Raw genomic sequence first — 22,250 nt, forward strand, 5'->3', positions numbered from 1 at the left:
AGTCTTTGGGGTTCTCTAAGTATACCATCATGTCATCTGCAAAGAGTGATAGTTTGATTTCCTCATTTCCTACTCTAATTCCTTGAATCTCTTTCTCGGCTCTTATTGCCGAGGCTAGCATTTCTAGTATTATATTGAATAGTAATGGTGATAGTGGGCAACCTTGTTTCACTCCTGATCTTACTGGGAATGGTTCCAGTTTGACTCCATTGCATATTGTGTTTACTGACGGTCTTAAATATATGCTCCTGATTATTCTAAGGAATAGTCCATTTATTCCTATACTCTCAAGCATTTTTAGTAGGAATGGATGTTGGATTTTATCAAATGATTTTTCTGCATCTATTGAGATGATCATGTGGTTTTTATTAATTTGATTATTAATATGGTAAATTATACTAATAGTTTTCCTAATATTAAGCCAGCCCTGCATTCCTCTTATAAATCCTACTTGATCATAGTGTATTATCCTGGGGATGATTTTCTGAAGTCTTTTTGCTAATATCTTCTTTAAGATTTTAGCATCAATGTATATTGTTCTGTAGTTTTCTTTCTCAGTTTTCGATCGATCTGGTTTAGGTATCAGTACCATGTCTGTGTCATAAAAGGAGTTTGGTAGGACTCCTTCATCCCCTATTTTTTCAAATAGTTTATAAATCATTGGGGCTAATTGTTCTTTAAATGTTTGGTAGAACTCACATGTAAATCCATCTGGTCTGGGGATTTTTTCCTGGGGAGTTGATTAATAGCTTGTTCTATTTCTTTTTTCTGAAATGGGACTATTTAAGCAATTTACCTCCTCCTCTGTTAATCTAGGAAGCATATATTTTAGGAGGAAGTCATCCTTTTCACTTAAGTTATCAAATTTATTGGCATAAAGTTGGGCAAAGTAATTCCTTATTATTTCTCTAATTTCCTCTTCATTGGTGGAAAGATCCCCCTTTTCATTTGTAAGACTAACAGTTTGATTTTCCTCTTTCCTTTTTCTGATCAGATTTACCAAAGTTTTATCTATTTTATTGGCTTTTTCATAAAACCAACTCTTGGTTTTATTTATTAAGTCAATAGTTTGTTTGTTTTTTTTTTTTACTTTCAATATTATTGATTTCTCCTTTTAATTTTTGTATTTCAAGTTTGATTTTTGGTTGGGGGGGTTTAATTTGGTCTTTTTCTAGGTTTTTAAGTTTCAGGCCCAATTTGTTAATCTTCTCTTTCAAATCTTTCTCTTTCTCTTTCAAATAAGCCTCTAAAGATATAAAATTCCCCCTTATTACCGCTTTAGCTGCATCCCACAGATTTTGGTATGATGTCTCATCATTGTCATTATCTTATGTGAAATTATTAATTGTTTCTATAATTTGCTGTTTTACCCAGTCATTCTATAAGATGAAATTATTCAATTTCCAATTACTTTTTGGTCTTTTTACCCCTAACTTCTTACTGAATGTAGCTTTTATTGCATTGTAATCTGAGAAGAAGGCATTTATTATTTCTGCCTTCCTACATTTAATTTTGAGATCTTTATGTCCGAATATATGGTCAATTTTTGTATAGGATCCATGAACTGCTGAGAAGAAAGTATATTCCTTTCTATCGCCATTCAGTTTTCTCCAAAGGTCTATCATACCTAGTTTTTCTAATGTTCTATTTACTTTTTAAATATCTTTCTTATTTGTTTTGTGGTTTGATTTGTCTACATCTGTGAGTGATTTGTCTAAATCTGGGAGTGCGAGGTTTAGATGTCCCATTATTATAGTTTTACTGTCCATTTATTCTTGCAATTCTCTTAACTTTTCCTTTAGAAATTTAGATGCTATACCACTTTGTGCATATATGTTTAGTATTGATATGGCTTCAATGTTTAAGCTACCTTTTAGCAGGATATAGTTTCCATCCTTATCGCTTTTAATTAGATCAATTTCTGCTTTTGCTTGATCTGAGATAAGGATGGCTACCCCTGCTTTTTTGGCTTTACCTGAAGCATAATAGATTCTGCTCCAACTTTTTACCTTTACTCTGCATGTATCTGCCTACTTTAAGTGTGTTTCCTGTAAACAACATATTGTAGGGTTCTGACTTTTGATCCAGTCTGCTATCCATCTCAGTTTGATGGGAGCGTTCATCCCATTCACATTTATAGTTAAAATGACTAATTCTGTATTTCCTGCCATCATATTATCTCCAGATTATGCTTTTTCCCTTGACCCCCCTGAACCCCTTCCCTTATATTTAATTTGTAGACCCCACTTGTGCCACGCAGCCCTCCCTTTTTTTTTGTATCCCTTCCCCTCCTTCCAAGTCCTTTCCCTTATTCCCCTTTTCCTTTTCCATTTTCCTCTCCCCCCTTTTAATGAGGTGAGAGAGAATTCTCTGAAAAACAAATATGTCAATTATTTACTCTTTGAGACTCTTCTGATGAGAGTAATATTCATGCAATGTTCCTCCCCCTCTCTAAATTCCCTCAGATATGGTATATTTTCTATGCCTCTTCCTGGGATGTAGTTTCCTACTTTTTATCACTCCTTCCCCTTTTTCTTATACTACCCCCTTCCCGTTACTACTCCCCCCTTTTTTTAACATCAGTAAAATCAAATTATCTATGTGGACTTTCTATATATCCACAACAGAGATACAGTTCTCAAGGGTTCTGTGTACCTTTTCCTGTTTCTCTTCAGTCTTGTGGATGTAGATCAAATTTTTTGTTTGTCTGTTTTTTTTTCTTAGAAACATATGGAATTCCTCTATTTGCTTGAATGACCATCTTCTTCCATGGAAGAAAATGCTAAACTTAGCTGGGTAGTTTATTCTTGGTTGCAATCCTTGATCTTTTGACTTTCTGAATATCAGGTTCCAGGCCCTTCGATCTTTTAATGTGGAGGCAGCCAGATCTTGAGTGACCCTTATTGTGGCCCCTTGATATATGAATTGATTTTTTTCTAGATGCTTGCAATAGTCTTTCCTTTGTGTGGTAATTCTGCGGCTTAGCCACAATATTCTGTGGAATTTTTTTTAAGGGTCTTTTTCAGAAGGTGTTTGATGAATTCTTTCCATGCCTATTTTCCCTTCTGTTTCTATTATCTCTGGACAGTTCTCTTTGATGCTTTCTTGTAAAATAGAATCTAGGCTCTCTTTTTGGTCATAGTTTTTGGGAAGTCCAATGATCCTCAGATTATCTCTCCTAGATGTATTTTCCATTTCTATAGATTTTCCCAGTAAGTATTTGATGTTATTCTCCAGCTTTTAATTTTTTTTGTTTTGTTTTGTTTTGTTTGACTGATTCTTGGGTTCTCAATGAATCATTCATGTCTATTTGTTCCATCCTGATTTTTAAGGAGTTATTTTCTTCATTCACAGTTTTTAGTTCTTTTCGTAGATGCCAAATTTAGTTTTTAAATGAATTATTTTGCTCTATTGAATTTTTTTTTCCATTTCCATAATTTTTTTATAGAATTATTTTCTTTTTCCAATTCAGAAATCCTATTTTCTTGAGACTTTTTTATCTTTTCCAATTCAGAAATCCTTTCTTGAGAATTTTTTATCTTTTCCAATTCAGAAATCCTACCTTCCTGTGATTTTTTAACCTTTTCTAATTCACAAATTTTGTTTCCCTGAATCTCCTGTGAATCCTTTATTTTTTCCAACTCAAATTTCAGAACGTTGTTATTCTTTATCATAACTTCTCTTTCCTTTCCCCATTTTTCTTCAAACTCTCTTAAAATTTTAATTTTCTCTTTTAGGAGAGAGTTATGTGATGGGGGCAGGTATCATTCCCCTTTAGGCTGTTATCTGCAGACTCTCTTCTCTTAACTTCCTTGGGGTTGGATACCCACTCTTTCTCTGTGTAGAAGGAATCAATACTTCTTTTTTGCTTTTTACTCATATCTAAAAAATCTTTTGGGGTCTGTCCTTTGGGTAAGAATTTATTTATTTATTTCTTTACCAGCTTCCTCCCAGACTGGATGGATGCCAGGCTCCTGAGAGCTCTGGGACAGAGTTTCCCTCCCCCTCCCTGGAAGCGCCTCAGGAGATTAGTACTGCTGTTTCTGCACTATGAGGGTTTCCCAGTGAAGGACCCCCTGCTGTGTGTCCCAGAGACTTCCCTGAGGTTTAAGACTGAACAGTAAAGGTGACACAAAGCCCAGCCAATGCGTCCCCTGGGGTGTGGATGTCAGCAGCTGATGTGAAAAAGCCCCTGCGCTCAAACTGGAAGTTGTCTGCCCAGAAACTCCAGTACCTATTTCAAAGGTTCCTCTTCTCTGGGACTTCAGTGGCTGACTTCCACAGCCTCCAGGTGAGCCAGGCACTATGTGAATTAGATGTTGCCTTGTGGTGTGTCCCTGCTTTTAAAGCTCTTAACTACTCCCAGGTGAAGCCCCGGACAGCCCAAGCCAAGTTAGCCACACCTGCAGTGCTGAGATCTGTTGAGTCACTTCTGGATTGGGGTGGTTCTAGTATCTGGCTTTATATTTTAAAGTGCCTTGATTTCTCTTCTGAGCTGCTGTTTTATAAGCAGAGAAGAGCTAACAGGCTGTGCCAGATTCTTCTATCTCAGTGGCTTCTCTGATCCCTGAGTTCTCCTGAGCCCAAATCGGTGCAGTGAGCTAGTACCTCACCCTGTCTGTGCTGGCCTTTTTTCTTCCTCCCCTGGGAACTGACCTTTTCTATTGAAACTCCAGATTCTCTTCAGCTGGTAAGTCGTGCTTCCAGTCCTTGTGGTTTCTATCAGTCCAGCGTTATTTTTGAGGCTGATTTAACTAACTGGTATTGAGGGAAGAAGGGAGGTCACAAAATCACGTGTATCTTCTCTGGCATCTTGGCTCTGCTTCCCCTCCCTTTTCATTTTTAAGACTTACAATTTGCTTTTCCTCTTTCCTTTTTTAAATCATATTCACTAAGTGTTTGTCTATTTTGTTGGTTTTTTTCATAGAAACAACTCTTATATTAATTAATTCAATAGTGTTTTTTTTTGTTTTTTGTTTTTTTTTTTTTTTTTTTACTTTCAATTTCATTAATCTCACTTTCTATTTTTAGAATTTCAAGTTTCGTGTTTGTCTGGGGTTTTTAAATTTGTTCCTTTTCTAGCATTTTTAGTTGTAAACTCAATTCATTGACCTTCTATTTTTCTATTTTATGCAAGTAGGCCTCTAGAGATATAAAACTTCACCTTTTTACTGCTTTGGCTGTATCCCACACATTTTGTTATGATGTCTCATTATTGTCATTTTCTTGGGTGAAGTTATTAATTATGTCTATGATCTGCTGTTTTACCCAATCGGTCTTTAGTATAAGATTATTTAGTTTCCAATTATTTTTTGGTCTATTTTCCCCTGGCTTTTTATTAAATGTAATTTTAATTGCATTGTGGTCTGAAGAGGATGCATTTACTATTTCTTACTCATTTGATTTTGAGGTTTTTATGTCCTAGTATATGATCAATTTTTATATAGGTTCCATGAACTGCTGAGAAGAAAGTGTACTCCTTTCTGTCTCCATTTAGCTTTTGCCAAAGATCTATCATATCAAACTTTTCTAGTATTCTATTTACCTCTTTGACTTCTTTCTTATTCATTTTGTTGTTTGATTTATCTAATTCTGAGAGTGCAAGGTTGAAATCTCCCACTATTATAGTTGTCTATTTCTCCTTGCAGCTCTCTTAATTTCTCTTTTAAGAATTTAGATGTTGCACCATTTGGTGAGCATATGTTTAATACTGATACTGCTTCATTATCTATACTACTCTTTAGCAGGATATAATGCCCTTCCTTATCTCTTTTAATTAGATCAATTTTTGTTTTTGCTTGCTCTGAGATGAGGATGGCTACCCTTGCTTTATTGGCTTCACCTGAAGCCTAATAGTAGTTACAGACTGCGGGAGTCAGCAGCGAGGCACTAGATGGACAGTGATGGCTGTGCTGCATCTGGGCTCTGAGGCTCTAAGAAGGTGCTGAGTCACTCTGGGTGGGGTTTGGGGGTGGCCGGGTTTAGAGAAGCTAGGTTTATGGGGGTTTTATTCTTTACCTCCGGTGTTTACAACTTCTCTGCTGCTCCTGGCTTGCTGCCAAGATGGAACATTCACACTGGGGTAAAAGTCTTTTTCTCAGAAACGGGAGAGATCGTACCCATCCTCCCTCTGGTCTGAGCTGTGTGAGCTGCCTGGCTGGCTCTCACTGCTTGCCCTCAGTCTGCACCTAGCTTGTTTGTCCCTTCCCCAGAGCAATCACAGACCTTTTCTGGCGAATTTCAAGGATGTCTTCTGTTGGTGATTACTTGTGAGTTTCTTTTCCAGTCAATAATTAATTCTTAGGCTTGTCATGAAGTAAGTTCTGAGAGAAAACGCAGAGCTCAAGCAGCTGTCTGCCTCTGTGCTGCCTTCTTGGCCGGAAGTCCTCACCTCCTTATGTTTGCAAAAAGCCTGTATTTGAAAATCAAATTTTCTATTCAGCTCTGGTCTTTTCATTACAAATGTTTGATAATCCTCTATTTCATTGTATGATGACCTTTTCCCCTGAAGGATTATACTCACTTTTGCTGGATTGGTGATTTGTGGTTGCAATCCTACCCAGCTCCATTGCTCTCTAGAATAACATTCCAAACACTCTAGCCTTTTAATGTAGAAGCTGCTAAATCTTGGATTATCCTGACTGTGGCTACACTCTAACCGAATTGTTTCTTCCTGCAGGTTTGCAATATTTTCTCCTTGATTTGAGAGTTGCAGAATTTTACTTTAATATTCCTATGAGTTTTCATTTTGGGATCTCTTCCAAGAAGTGATTGGCTGCTAAATCTTGTATTAACCTGACTATGGCTTCAGTATAATTGAATTGTTTAATTCTGACTGGTTATAATATTTTCTCTTTGATCTGATAACTTTAGAAATTAGTTTAATTCTAGAAATTAGCTACAATATTCCTTTCAGTTTTTATATTGGGGGTCTCTTTCAGGAAGTGATCCATCGATTCTTTCAATGAGTCATTTTACCCTCTGGTTCTAGGATATAAGAGCAGTTTTCCTCAATGATTTTTTTGAAAGGTTATCCAGACTCTTTTTTTTTTTTTATCATGTCTTTCAGGTAGTCCAATAATTTTTAGATTGACTTTGCTGGAACTTTTTTCAAATGAGGCATTTTAATTTTTCTTCTATTTTTCTTTATTTTATTCTTTTTATTTTTGCTTTTATTTGACTGATTCCTGATATCTCAATGAGTCATTCACTTCTGTTTGTCCAATTCTAATTTTTATTGACTTATTTTCTTCAGTTAGCATTCCTTTTATATTTGACCAGTTGTACTTTGAAAAGGGATTTTTGTCCAGTGGATTTTTTTCCCATTTCAACAGTTTTTTGGTTTGTTTGTTTTTAAGAATTATTTTCGTTTTCCATTTTGCCAATTTGATTTTTTAAGAAATTGTTTTATTCCATATATTTTTCCATTTTTCCAATTTCATTTTTTAAGGATTTGTTTTCTTCAGTCATTTTCTGTGCTTTCTTTTCCAGCCTGTTGCCTTTTCCCAACTTTTCTCTTACATAGCTTTTCTCCTGCATAGCTCTCACTTATTTTCCCTATTTTTCTTCCATTTTTCCTTTAAGATTCATTTCCAACTCTTGATAAAAAGCTTTTTGATATTGAGTTCTTGAGATCAGTTCACATACCCCTTTGAGCTTTACCTGAAGGCATGTTGCCTCTCCTGGTTATGTATTCTGATTTTCCCTATTTCTATAGTAGCTTTCTATGGTCAGACATCTTGTTACTTTTTGCTCCTTTTTAAAAGTACAGAACAGAGAGGATTGTCCCAATCTTCTTTTTTGCAAGGGAACAAGGGCCTCTCACTGATTCTGCTGGGGCCAGTGATACTGCAGATTTAAATATTGGGCTGAAAAAAAAAATCATTGGGCTGAGTGAGCCTGGCTAAGTCCCATTTGTCATTTCTTTGTTTGTCTGTTTATTTATTTATTTATTGTAGTTGTGTTGAAGGTTTCACATATGGTTTGCTGATAAACTGGCCTTTTGAACAAGAAAAGAGTAGCCAACACTGGGTCATTTACCCCCTGCCCAATTGAGCCAGATCTTTGCTGAAGACCTTCCAAGATATCTTAAATTGGAAAATTATTACACTCTGAATGTTTGTGGGTTCTGTTGCTCCAGATTCCATTCAGAAGCTTGATCTAGCATTGATTCGGAGGATTTGTTCTTTGACCCACTTATAATTTAGGATTTGATTATTTAGTTTTCAATAAATTTTTAATCTCTGTTTCTACTGCCCTTTGTTGAATTTAATCTTACTGCATTGGGATCTGAAAAGACTACGTTTAATAATCTTGAATGACTCTGGGAGTCCAGCTAGAGGAATAAGCAGGAAATCATTGTAACTCTCCCATATTTGCCTCCGAAACCAATCTGGGTACAGTATAATCATCAAAAAGATGGGAAGAAGCAATCTGTGAGTCCAAGAAACTTGGCAGATCAGCAGGAAATATGTGAGAGAAAAAGAGAGGACAGTCCAAGGCAGCAAATAAGGCAGTAGCAAGCCCTAGCTCAGCAGCCATAGGTAGAACCTGAGCACCTGTATGGTGGTATGGGCAAATGGCAACACTAGGACCCCCCAAATACCTCAGTATGGTCAGGGGAACAGAGAGACTGTAGCTTTGAGAAGTGTTACAGTGTAGCCCCAGATAAACAGGCAGTCTCCAGAGGCCACTCCTCCTTTCAGGGCAGCCCCCAGGTAAAGTAGATCCCAGATCTTCAAGTGCCTAAACAACAGGCAGCTGCCAGTGACTGGATCACCACATCTTTTGGTGTATGGGACTGAGGATGCAGAAGCCCTTCAGGGACCTGAGTACACACCAGACACCACCACTTATAGCCTCAGCCAGTACCAAGTATGCTATGAGAATTGCAGCAGTGCCAAAAGATGAGCAAAAAAGATCACAAAAAGAATCTGAGCATAGAAAGTTATTGTGGGGAAAAGATCAAGATATAAACTCAGAAAAGGATAGCAAAGTCAAAACATGCATAGGCAAAACCCCAAAGAAAAGTTAATTTTTTTTTTCCTGATTTTTTTCTTCTACTTTTCCTGAGTTACCTTCTGAGCTCACCTAGGAGTCCTTTCTGTGCTTGAAACCACTTCCCCTTTTTCTGTAGGATGGGGTAGGGTGGCTGGATACTGTTGGAGGCTTTAGGGATCTGGGTACTGAGCCAGTGTCCTAGTGTTTGCATCTGCCATCTGCTGAGGCTGTTGAAGTGTTTCTGCATTTTTCCAGGGACCACTGGTGGCTGCCTGTTTGCTTAGGTACCTATAGGTTTGGGTCTACCTGCTTGCCCAGGGCTACATTGAAGCACATGGAGGTCTGGCTTCTGGAGGTTGCCAATTTGCCTGGGGCTATGCTGAAGCATGTGGCAGTTCTCATAGCTGTAATTTGCCTGTTACCCTGACTGTGCCAAAGTATATGGTGAACCCAGATGTTGGATCAGTGAGCTGGTACTCTAAAGATCTACTGCTGGTTTGCTGAGGTGGGGCTCACTCCTGGTTTGCTGGGATGCTTCCTGTTCTGGACTGCACTTCCCTTTGATTCAAGTGAGACCTTTCCTGCCAATCTTCCTTTATTCTTGGTCTCACAGACTGATGTTTCTACTGTTATAGGATTTGTATTGTATCATGTTTTGTGGAGGTGAATATGGGAGAGTTAAAAGTGATTTACTGTTTACTCTGCTATCTTGATTATCTTGACTGAATGTTAACTTGTTGAAAAATGTTATCATATATCTTTATAGATATATGATAACATTAACTACTGATAACCAGTTTATGATTCCATTATTTCAATATCTCAAATCATTCTTTAATTCCCACACAAATAGACTTCTTAATTCCCTTTGGTGCTCTATTAGGTGTGATATTAGAGAGTTAGAATCAGAGAATATAGGTTTAAAGAGAGTTAACATTTCTATGGGATAAAAAACTAAATGGTTCAAAATAAATATCTTTTTTAAAAAATATTTTATTTATTGGCAATGAAGCATTTAACCTTTAGACTAACAATAATTAAACCTTATTCCATATTATAAAGGAGAAAATCAATAAAACATGCCCTTTAAACTTCTAAAAATACAATTAATGCCTTTGCAAATTCAATACACAATTCTCTCTTCTTTAATTTTCCAAATCTGAAAATCATAGGAAAATGTTATTTACCATCTGATAGTTTTTTTAAATAGTTTTTTATTTATAAGATATATACATGGGTTATTTTACAACATGACAATTGCCAAACCTTTTGTTCTCATTTTTCCCCTCCTTCTGCCCCCGCTCAAGATGGCAGGTTGACCAATATATGTTAAATATATTAGAGTATAAATTAAACTCAATATATGTATACATGTCTAAACAGTTGTTTTGCTGTACAAAAAAAAAAAATCGGACTTTGAAATAGAGTACAATTAGCCTGTGAAGGAAATCCAAAATGCAGGCAGACAAAAATAGAGGGATTGGGAATTTTATGTAGTGGTCATGTTCAGAGACTTTCAGAAAGTTTGTTAAGACACAAAATAGCTTGTGATGGTTTCACTTTACACAACCAATAGACATCTCTACAATGTGTTGGAACTTTGGAGATTATTTCTAATCATTTTCAAAGAGCCTCCACTTTACTTCTAAGGCCAATAAACCGCCTGAAAATCCTTAAGTGTTTCACACTAGAAATGTTGACATAGCTTTTTTTCTATTATGTACCCTTAAATTTGACAATCTCTACTAAAATTGAAAGGGGACCAAAAAAGCTCTTTTTTTCTAGTTTTCAGTGCTACTCATAATGTTGTGCTTGAACAATCAAAGTACTCCTGTTTATGTTCCACATGTGTATTATTACTGAAGAATATGAAATCTTTCTATTGAAGCATATCCAAAAATGGTTAAATGGTATTATTGAATTTTTAAAGGCAAATTGTTTCTTTGTTATTTTAGAACAACCCTTATGCTTGCCCTCAGTTCGGAATTCACAGAAATGGTCAGTGTTCTTCTTCAACATAATGCTGATCTCACTATCAAAGATCAATTGGGACGGACAGCTGAGACATATGCTAGGATCTATAATTATCCTCAGTAAGAGCTAACATAATTCTAATTGTCTTTATATAACTGCATCTAAAAGAATTTTTCCTCCATAAAATTGAGAGTGAATCTGGCTTTCATAGTTGCATATTATAATAATTGTCTGGAAAATACCCTGGCGAACTCCAGTTCTTGAGAACTGCCGCATGCTTCAGCATAGCCCCAGGAAAACGGGCAGCCTCTAGCAGACAGACCTCTACCTGTTTCATATTTAAGGGTACTAAGAAGAAATTGATCAAATGGCAAATTTAAGTTATCAAAGTTCAGGAGGGAATAAGTAAGAGAAAGGATACAAGGTAGAGTCACAGTATCAGATTAGAATTTTCAGAGGTAATAATGAAAATAGCTGCCATTTTTGTAGTTTTTTAAGGATGTCCAATGTTTTATATACATCTTCACAAAAGTTATATCATTTAATAATAATGCACATTTATAGAAACTGTAGGGTTTTTTGTTTGTTTGTGTTTGTTTCTATTTTAATTTCTTGCTTACCTCTCTTAATTGTACGAGACCTAAAGTTAGTTTTAGGTAAAATCACGTTATGTCTTGGATGCCTTCACATGAGTGCTAACTAAAAAGGATCATAAATGGATCCTCAATTTGGAGTCAGGAGATCTGGGGAGAGATCATGCCTCTCACCCTCTGTGTGACCTTAGACAAGAGTAATCTTTATAGAATGGAGTTATTTAATTGATAAAATAGAGACATTAGATGTAATGACCTAATACTGATTAATTAATGACTATAATACTGATTCTGAAGATGTTTATTGCATCTAGTGTGAATGATTAATTTTGTTCTTCAGACTTTGTTAAAACAATAAAAATTTGGTGATCTGATTTGAAATATACATACACTTGTCATATATAATTTTATCTTGATTTCTATAGACTTATTATATTTTATCTTTTATTTTAGACATATTTATCACAAACAAATTGAACAATATATACTCCCTCCTCTCCAAGCCAGCAATTTAGAGAAGGCTTCCAATACCGGATTTGTTTTGGGTACCCCTTCCATGGATAAAAAAGGTAGAATTTATTGATCCAAATAAATAATATTAAAAATAATGTAGAACAATTTTAAAATTCATATGTTCTCTATTTTTTCTATTTCCATTTTATATTTTAAAAGCATAGCACTGATTTATTTTTGGTTACCTAAATTACCTACCTACCCACCTACTACCCTGAAATGACAAAAACAGTGTTTGTGTTCTGTTTAAATCATATTGTCATTGCTCAAAAAATTTTGTAGAAATGCTCTAAAATTATGCTTTTCATATTAATTTCATGTTTTAATATTTAAGTTTTTGTTGTATTTTAGTTATATCAGAAGAAAATTCTTCAGAAGCCTCTATACAAAGGTAGGTTTTACAGCAAGTTAACATTTCTTTTAGTTAATCCTCATGATCCATCTTCAACAGGTTTTTCAATCCAAAGCAAAGCAGACTCTCATGTCCCCAAAAGGTGTATCTTCAATTTAACCAATTCCCATATTTTATCTTCATTATCTTTCAAAAAATGAGGTTTACTACACATCTAATAGGTAATATGTATATATGTTACGTGTATAAATATATAGTACTAAAAAATTTGCAAAACACACTAATAAACATACACATGTATGTATGTACACTATATATATATATATATATATATATATATATATATATATATATATATATATATATATATACATGTGTGCATGCACACGTGCCTGCTTGTTTTTTTATTTTTTCCTTTAATTTCTTAAATATTTTCCCCAGTTACATTCAAAACTTTTTTATATTTGTTTTTAAGATTTTTTGAGTTCTAATTCTCTCCTTTACGCCCACACACAATTAAGTAACCACATGTAAAATTATGCAAAACTTTTCCATAAAAGTCAAGTTATGAAAGAAAGCATAGATCTTCCACCCTAATGAAAATAAAAACCCTCAATAAAAATTAAGAAAAAAATAAAGATATAGAGTAATAGAGAATGCCTTGATCCATATTCAGACACCATCAGTTCCTTCTCTCGTTATGGATGGGATTTTTCTTCATAAGTTCTTTAGAGTGCATGGGGAATATTCTACTTCTGAGAATAACAAAGTCATTTACATCTATTTATTCCAGAACAGAGCTATTTCTTTGTATGTAGTACATTTCACTTTCTTCATAGAAAACTTTTCAATTCTTTTTTTTTTCCTGAGAGTATCCTACTCATCATTTTTCAGAAAACATAATATTCTATCAGAGATTCTTGCTTGGAATTTGTTTTTTACAATTACTATTGCTAATTGTATTTTCACCCATTTATTCTCTCTCTCTTTTCATCCTCTTCCTTTTCAAAAGTGTTTTGCTACTGACCATTTCTCCCCTAAAATGCCCTCGTTTTTATCTCTCTCCTGCCTCTGCCCACATCTCATTCTGCTGCTGTTTTCTTGCAGGGTAAGATAGATTTTATACCCCTATTGAGTATGTATGTTACTTCTATTTGAGACAATCTGATTAGAGAAAGGTGCACTCACTCACCTTCTCCTTCCCCTCATGTACTTTATTATAAAAGTTTTTCCTCTTTTTTTTTAAATGGCAGATACTTTTCACCATTCCACTTTAGTCAGTACATTCCCCTTTCATCTCTTAAGTTCATTAATTTTTAAAAAGATATTATCCCTCCAGATTCAACTCATACCTGGGCCTTCTATTTAGATATACTCCTTTTAACTTCCATAAAAAAGAAAATGTTCTAATGAGTTACAAGTATTATTCCTCCCATGTAGGAATATAAACAGATGAACCTCAAGTCCTTTATGATTTCACTTTCCTGATTATCTCCTTATGCTTCTGCAGAGTTCTGTATTTGAAAATCACATTTTCCTTTCAGCTCTGGTCTTATCACAAAAGTGTGAAAATCTTGCTTGAATGGCTTCTTCCTCTGAAGGATTATACTCAGTTTTGCTGGGTAGGTGATTCTTGGTTGCTATCCTAGCTTTATTGGTCTCCAGCATATCATTATAAGCCCTCCAGTGCTTTTAAAGTAGAAGCTGCTAAAATGTGTGTTCTGAGTGTGGCTTCACTAATCTTGAATTGTTTCTTTCAGGATGCTTGCAATATTTATTTTCTCCTTGACCTGGGAGTTCTAGAATTTGGCTGTAATATTCATGGGAGTTTTATTTTGGAATCTTTTTTCAGGAGGTCATCAGTTGATTCTTTCAATTTTTATTTTACCTTCAGCTTCTAGAATATCAGGACAGTTTTCCTTGATAATTTCTTGAAATATGATTCCAGGATCTTTTTTTGATCATGACTTTCAGCTTAGACTAATACTTTACAAATCCTCTCTCCTGAATCTATTTTCCAGGTCAGTTGTTTGTCCAATAAGTTATTTCACTTTTTTTTGGTTTTGTTTCATGGCATCTTGATGCCTCATAAAGTCCATGTGCTTCCATTTGCTCAATTCTGTTTTTTTAAGGAATTGTTGTCTTCAGTGAGATTTTACCTCCTCCCTCTAGTTGACCAGTTTTGCTTTTTAATGCATTCTTTTCCTCATTAGATTTTTGTATTTCCTTTTGCACTCTCTCAATTCTTGCCCTAATTTTTCCTCTATCTCTCTTCCTTGATTTTCAAAGTCCCTTTTGAGCTCTTCCATGGCCTGAATCCAATTGCTACTTTTCTTTGAGCTTTGGATGTAGGAGCTTTGACTTTATCATCTTCTGGTGTGTTTTGATCCTCCTTGTCACCATTATAACTTTCAGATGTCAGAAACTCTTATTTTCTGCTCATCTTCCTAATCTATTGCTAGGCTTTTGACAGTTTGTTAAAGTAGAGCTTTGTCTCCAGGATGGAGGATGCATCCTCCCATACTTCAACAATTTTGTGCAGCTGTTTTCAAAAATCTTGATAGGAATCTGACCCCAGGCACTCTTTTCAACCCTGGAGCTGTTAGTTGTGTCCCGCCCCAATGAAGCTCTAGTTGATCAATTGTGCTGACAGGGGCTGGACTCTGCTGGTCTAGGCTGTGCTGGGACTGAACACCAGACTCCCACCACTTTTGTGTGTGCTGATTTATCTATTGGATTGGCAACTGTATTAAGAATTTTGTTTGGGAACACTGAAGAATTAAGGTACTGGCTTGGGTTTACAAAATTAGTATGTGATGAAGAACTTGAATCCATTACATTTTTATCCCATATCTAATTCCTAGCCACAATATCCCAATATAGCTATTAAAAATAATTCTATTTGGATGAAGAATGAACCAGCTATGTTCTTTTATATGGCTGTACTATGTATTAATCACCTGAGATGCATTTCTCATAAGCTTTTTTAGGCACATCTGCAGTGCAAATAGGTATCATCTTATACTTGTGGTAATTTATCCAAGTGCTCAGGGAAAGGAGTTATCAACATGGGGAGGGAATGTCACTGGGACCAAGGTCCTAAGTCAAGACAATAAATGGAATTGGAAATTTCTCAGCAAGGAGAGAAGTAATAAAAAAGAAGAGGGGCCATTCTGGTGAATGGTTTCTGCTGGGACCCCTCATGGACAACAATAGTTGAACCTTTGGCAATTGTTCCCAATTAGAGACGTGGGGAATCTGGCATTGCATTTTGAGAAGTGGATAGTCTTTAAAAAATCTCTGAAATTCCTAGAAGCTGATGTGGCAAAGCATTAGTTGTTAGGGACCTCATTTTCCCACAGTATAGAATGTTATTTTTCAGTGACCCACAGATTCTATTCTCTTTGTTGATTCCAGTTACAAGATTTATATAGAAGTCTTAATAGAGAAGAAGTTTAAGGAGAAAAGCCTTTCTAGTTCTAGATGATCAAGTAGAATGGATTATTCATAGAAGTTTTTGAAAAAAATAAATCAAAAAGAGAAAATACAAGAGGCAAAAAAGGGAGTGATTGTGTCAGAAGGTCAGTGGGAAGAATACTGTCATGCAGAAAAGCTGAATATTTGATACTTTTTTTTCTACTTGTATAAAAAAGAAATATCAGATATATGAAGTACCCAGGCATCAGTTGAAAGAGCAATTTGTAGTGTAATCAATTCACCAGAGAGATTTATCACAACCACAAAGGATGGCATTTATAAATATGAGAAACTCATGGGTTAAATCATGTATGAATGAGCAAGATGCTTCCAGTAATTTAGCTTTTTAAAGTTAGAAGAAAGTGGGTGAGGGAAGTAGCATGTTGATCTAGAGAGTAAGGAGGCAATTAGGGAGAAGTTGGGAGAGGACAGAGAGGGACTTAGTAAAAACAAACTCTTATGTAGATTGTGTCTATTTGTAGTTGCAGGATCCTTAATGAGATGATTGAGTTAGTCTTAGATATGCTGATAAAACAGTCCCAGGAAACAGATCTTCTATGGTATGGGATTATGGTTGACAGACTTGTTGCATTATTTACATTATTCCTATGAATGGGGACAGAATGAATTCTTTTAGATCTAAATTTAAGGAGAAGGAAATGTAAATATAATTTTTTAGTCTTGAGAATTTAGAAAAAAAGATAAAATTGAAAGATAATAATAAAGAAATTCAGGAGACCTTGAAAAATTGAAGTGACTCGAGCTGAAGATTCTATCTAAAGGAAGTAAAGAAAGTGTGCCCAAGGAGAAGGATTTGAAAAGACAGAGGAGGACATAAGAGGATAACGTGAAGGCTATGAGGAGGGGTTGGAGATGGATTTCAGCTGAAAAGGAGGATGTTTTAAAAAAAAACAAAAACAAAATCAAATATGGAAAGTCAGTTGGCAAGGTTAAGGAGAAGAAAAAGGAAATTGGGGGTGTCTATAAAGGATTAGAATTATAAAAAGAAAACTGTCTTGATAGTAACAGATCCTAAGGAACTGAAAAGAGAAAGACCTTGGGTTTGCTGGGCAAGGGAGCGAATCTGGGAGTAAAGAAAAACTGGGTTCAATTTCCCTCAGCAAGTGTTCCCAGCAACTCTCTGACAAACAACAGTTGCCAATCTGCATTATTTCCTCTCTGGAAGTTCCCTGCATCAAGCCATCACAAGTCATATATACCCCAGTCTCTTGAATTCTGAACCCAACTCTCCTGCCCCTCCTCCCCAAATAAATTGATAAATGTAGAGTTGAAATTCCCTGAAAGCAGATTACCACAGCAAATGTACCAAATATTTCTAGCAAGGAAGATAGACTAATAATTTTATTGCATGTGCATATAAAGAACCAGGTAAATTTTTTACTGAATTGATTTTTCGGATTCAATGGTTCATAGAAATCTTCTGTAAGGAGATGTCTTCGATTAGGTCCTAAAGAAAATGGTGCACTTGGATTAGTGGTGGGTAGGAAATGGACATTCCAAACCAAAAAGCATATGTCTTAATTTATTATACAAATGGTTGATATTCTATCATAGATTACACCAGGTTCATCAATGATTATATTATACCTAGGAATGGTTGCCCTTATATTAAATACATTTCTGAGCCTGGAATGTATGAGCAATTCATGTATCTAAAGGGCAAAAAGGGAAAGCAGTAAGTAGAGTCCTGGCCTTGGAATTCACAAGACTCATCTTTATGAGTTCTAATCTGGATCAGATACTTATTAGTTTGTGACTCCAGGGCAAGGCAATTAATCCTGTTTGCCTCAGTTTCCTCATCTATGAAACAATGCTGGGAAAAGAAAGGACAAACCTCTTTGGTACCTTTGCCAATAAAATGCCAAATGGGGTCACAAAGAGTCAAGACACCACTGAAATTATTGAACAGCAACAGATACAACTCATATGTAGGGTTGAAACTTGGGGAGGGTAACTTTAAGAAAAAATAACTCGGTGAAAATGTTTGTCAGAAGCTAATAACAAAGGCACAGTAAACAGGGACCTATTACAAATAGATTGTAGGGTTTTGATTCTGTGATGTATAATGACCCTTTATGTTCATTTGTCAACTTTAGAGAAGTGTAAAAATAGGAAGAGATTATCCTGGAGGAAATATCCACTGATAGCCTCTACACTGATATCTTCTTGGCAAAAATGAGTCTTGGAATAGGAATGATTGAAATATTAAGTCATTCTTTGTAATGTGTCATTTGGTGGTAAAGCACCTTGTAACAAACACCTAAGAGGCCTTCCTTGTTGATTGTCTTCTGGGAATAAAACTACTAATTTTTGGTTTCTTTTTAAAAGACTCCCTGAAAAACCAGGAGCTGATGATTGCTGGCCAAGTGTGGATGACAAAATTAGTTCTGAAAAGGAGGTAAGATTTCTTTATTGAATTTTTTTCCTACTTTTAAATTTCAGTTTGGAGGGTGCTTTGATTTGTTAAAAACTATATAGTAAATATAATCTCTTTAGTGTTTAACACATTAAAGACCCAAATGAACTTTAATAGATTGAGATTTTACCTCAAATAAGGTAAAAGCAAATAAGTTTTAGTCTTGTGTCAAGCTTTCTTTTAATTTTTGTTTTGTTGGTGTATGTGTGTGCTTTCTGAAAAACGAGATGTGTAATGCCAGAGAACCTGAGGCAAGATAGAGATTGGAGAGTTTTTAATATTTTATTTGAAAATAAATTGTGCTGGGGGCATGTTTCTCCCAGGGCTGATGTCTCAAAGCAGTCAGCAGCTAATGTGTGTTTCCCATGAAGTATGTATATGTCCATGGCTCCCAGCTATCAGGGTACACTAAAGCAGGGGCAGAGTCAGAGCACTGAGAGCGTGAATGGACTAATCAATCTGGTTCTGACAGGGTCGGGGGAGCACCAGACATTCTAATAAATTGGGATCAAGAACAATGACAGAATGGGGGGAAGTACCAAACATTCTGATAAGTAGTTCTGATAAGTATTCCCTTGTACCTTTGTATTTATCTGTGCACTGAAAAGTGTATTAGATTTGGAACAGAGGATCAGGCTTCATGTACCGTGACTGCCACTCTTAAATATATATGATAGTTTGTTTTTTTGTTTTGTTTTGTATTCTAAATGATACTTTAGATCCCTTCTAGTTCCCAGTCTATGAGCTATTCCATAATATTGCTGTTCTCCAAATGTTGGTTGTATAAATTGCTTCCATTTTTTTTCTTGTTAAATATGGCTAGAACAGCTATGAATATTTTTGTATACCTAGATCCTATTTTTCCTTCCTGTGTTCTCAGTATTAGAATTCCATAACAATGGAGTCAGAATATATGATCAATTTTATGACTCTATTATGTTGTTCTCTAAACCATCTTGACCAATGTGCAGTTCTATTAGTAGTATATTGGTGTTACATATTGGTAGTATGTATTTCCCATTATTTGTACTTTTCTTTTATTTTTCTGTGGCATTTTATTTTTAAAATACATTTTATTTGAAAAATCAAATTAAGAAAAAAAGAAAACAGAAAAGAAATAAAAAAAAAAACAAAATACAGCAAAACAAAAGAGAACATAGTCATGTACCCAGCAGATCATCGGGGAGGATTCAAAATCTAAAACATAAATTACTAGATCAAGAAAGTATATATATATATATATATATATATATATATATATATATATATATATATATATATATATTTGTAGAGGAAATTATATTCATGATGTCCATTTTTTCTTTACTTCCTTGTAAATTGTTCCTTGGTTCTCTACTGCATACCTAATTTACTTTTTTCTTTTTTTCCCTTTTTAATCTTCCTCCCCCATTACTCTCATGTAAACTACAATTAAGAAAAGATACATATGTATCTTGTATACATAGGTAGATATATACATACATACATACACACAGTCACATATCTTTCCTATCCCTGCTGACTCTTTAAATAAATTTTGCTGGCTAACTTGCCCAAGGGTCCTTCCCTTTTCTAATTCCTTAACCCTTTGTTTCCCTATGCACCTATCCCTCCCCATTATTTCTTTTGGATTAGATTTTGTAGGGATTATATCATATATATATATTGAATCCATTCTTCTTCTGCACTACTTTTGTATAACAGGATTACTATTTTTACCTTAACTCTGCAATCTTTCTTTTGAGCTCTTTTATTCTTGTGAATATTAAACATATAGTATGCCATTTGCCATAATAAAGAAAAATAATTTATTGATCATTTCAACAATTTGTCCAAGTTGAGTATTTTAATGGTGATCTTTGATATTGGCTATTTTTTTTTAATTCAGGTTTGGTTGATGGAAAGTCCTGAAAATCTACAATTTAATTAAATATCCATTTTTTTCTCATTCAAAAATTACAGATAATTTTGCTGTCCTTAGGTTGCTCAGGTCTTTTGATTTTGGGTAGATAGATATGATTCCAGGAGTTGTGTTTTTTTTTACTGTAACAACTGATAAATCTTGTGCAATTCTAACTATAGCATCAGCATACTTGAATTTTTTTTCATGTTTCTTGCAAAAATTTTTTTTCTTTATCTGATCTCAAGAGCTATCATTTTTTCTTAAGGTATGTTCAACATTCTGTTCTATTTTCTCATTCTTTATAATCTGTTTTGTTATATCTTGGTCTCTCATAGCTTAATTGGCTTGCCCAGTTCTTATTTTCAAAGAATTATTTTCATCTTTGAGACTCTGTACCTCTTTTCTGGTTGATAACTTTTTTATTCATAATCTTGTTTTTCTTGGATGGTTATTTATTTTTCATCATGTTTCTCATTTGATTTTTAAATTCTGTTTTGAGTTCTATAAATTCTGGGCAAGGAGCTATTTCATGTTATTCTTTGGGGTAAACTTTTGTGACTTAAGTGTCCACCTTTGAAGATGAATCCAGATCTTTCCTGTTTTTATTCTATGTTTCAGTAGCAGGGTTTCATCTTTGCCAGTTCAAAAAAAATTTTAAGAGGTATTAGTGTAAGCATCTCTAATCTTTGGGTGGAGGGATGGTGCCTCAAGCTTCCTTTGAGTTCTCCACTTTGATTAGGAATGCCAAACCAAGAGCTCCACCCTCCTGCAAGTGCCCACAGCTAGCAGCATATCTGTCCTACTGCTTCTGCACTTAGCTAGTGCTGGTTCCTTCTCACCTGGGTCAGCAGCAGAGCTGGGCCTGGCATTCCCATTCAGGCAAGTGTTATTCGGTCTTCCCAGACTCAACCTTAAGTTGACAGTCTTGAAGGTGAAAGTCTCTGTGATTTCTTCTGAGGCTTCAGCCACACCCAGGTAGCTGACATGTCTCCATTTGATGCTTTTGTAGAGTTAGCCCAGAGGTATTGGCACTTGAGACAGGTTAATTCCCAGGCTGAGGTCTTTTCAGATCTTTTTGGGTTGTATCAGGAGGATCCCTGTTCTGTCCCAAGCTTTCTAGATTTTCACTAGTCTCTGTTCACCCCAAGGCACAAGTTTGTTCTATTTATGGGAAAATCTAAAGAAAATAAAAATAAAATTTACCAACCTATCCTTCCAGAATCCTCCCTATTTGTAATGTTGAACCTTCTAGTTGAAATAATAAACTTGTGCTGATTTTTACACGTCTCTGACTGTTGGGAAATTGGAACATTTTTCAGGAAGTCAATGCTGTTTTTATTCAGTCATTTCATCATTTTGATGTATTATATTAGATTTAGATATATATATATATATATATATATATATCAGGTACAGCCAATCTTCAGTTTTTGTGTAACCTTCAAGCTCAAACTATTCATTGAACATATGGGAAAGAGGAGTGTTACCAAAGTTTGTAACTTCCACTGGAGATGGCTGATCATACCATTTCTCACCCAGTTTAGCTCCTAATCTTTGTACTAATTGTCTGACAGGTGGATCACTTCCTTAACATTTTGTTAAGTGTTTGACATGCACCTACAAAGTAAAAGACATTTGTTTTAAGTGGATTTTTTTTTAAATCAGGTGTCTATAATGCTTGATTTTTGACATTGATGTAAAAGCAATGAACAGCAAATAATAAAATATCCATCATTAACGGGCATCTTCACAGCTTTTTCTGGACCCAGAAAATTTTTAGAGTATGCACTTCTTTCAACTGCATACATTGAGGGCAAAAAAATTCAAACAATGCAATTGATGTAATGAAGGCATTCAGGATCCTGTGACTAAAGTTCTTATAGCCTGTATTTTTCAATTTAGTGGCCTCTTACTGTCAGAAACCTTTGATTTTTTCCTGCTGAATGTGTCAAGCAGAATGAGTTAACCCAATAGGCAGGCCTAGCAAAAGGGAGTCTGACA

At 35.1% G+C, this 22,250-nt stretch overlaps 1 protein-coding gene across 6 annotated transcripts in view; it reads left to right on the top strand.

Annotated features, from left to right (window-relative positions):
- Window positions 1–22,250, top strand: part of LOC141544580 (ankyrin repeat domain-containing protein 26-like) — a 132,903-nt gene that overhangs the window by 21,786 nt on the left and 88,867 nt on the right. For 5 of the 6 annotated variants that reach the window (XM_074270953.1, XM_074270956.1, XM_074270951.1 and 2 more), the window contains exons 5-8: window positions 10,956–11,093; window positions 12,021–12,136; window positions 12,432–12,471; window positions 18,259–18,328. In XM_074270953.1, coding sequence (XP_074127054.1) covers window positions 10,956–11,093; window positions 12,021–12,136; window positions 12,432–12,471; window positions 18,259–18,328 — 364 coding nt within the window. The remainder of the gene's footprint in view (window positions 1–10,955; window positions 11,094–12,020; window positions 12,137–12,431; window positions 12,472–18,258; window positions 18,329–22,250) is intronic. The other variant, XM_074270952.1, reaches the window with a different exon arrangement.

Source organism: Sminthopsis crassicaudata, chromosome 5 (assembly GCF_048593235.1).
Source record: "Sminthopsis crassicaudata isolate SCR6 chromosome 5, ASM4859323v1, whole genome shotgun sequence".
Lineage (NCBI taxonomy): Eukaryota > Metazoa > Chordata > Mammalia > Dasyuromorphia > Dasyuridae > Sminthopsis > Sminthopsis crassicaudata.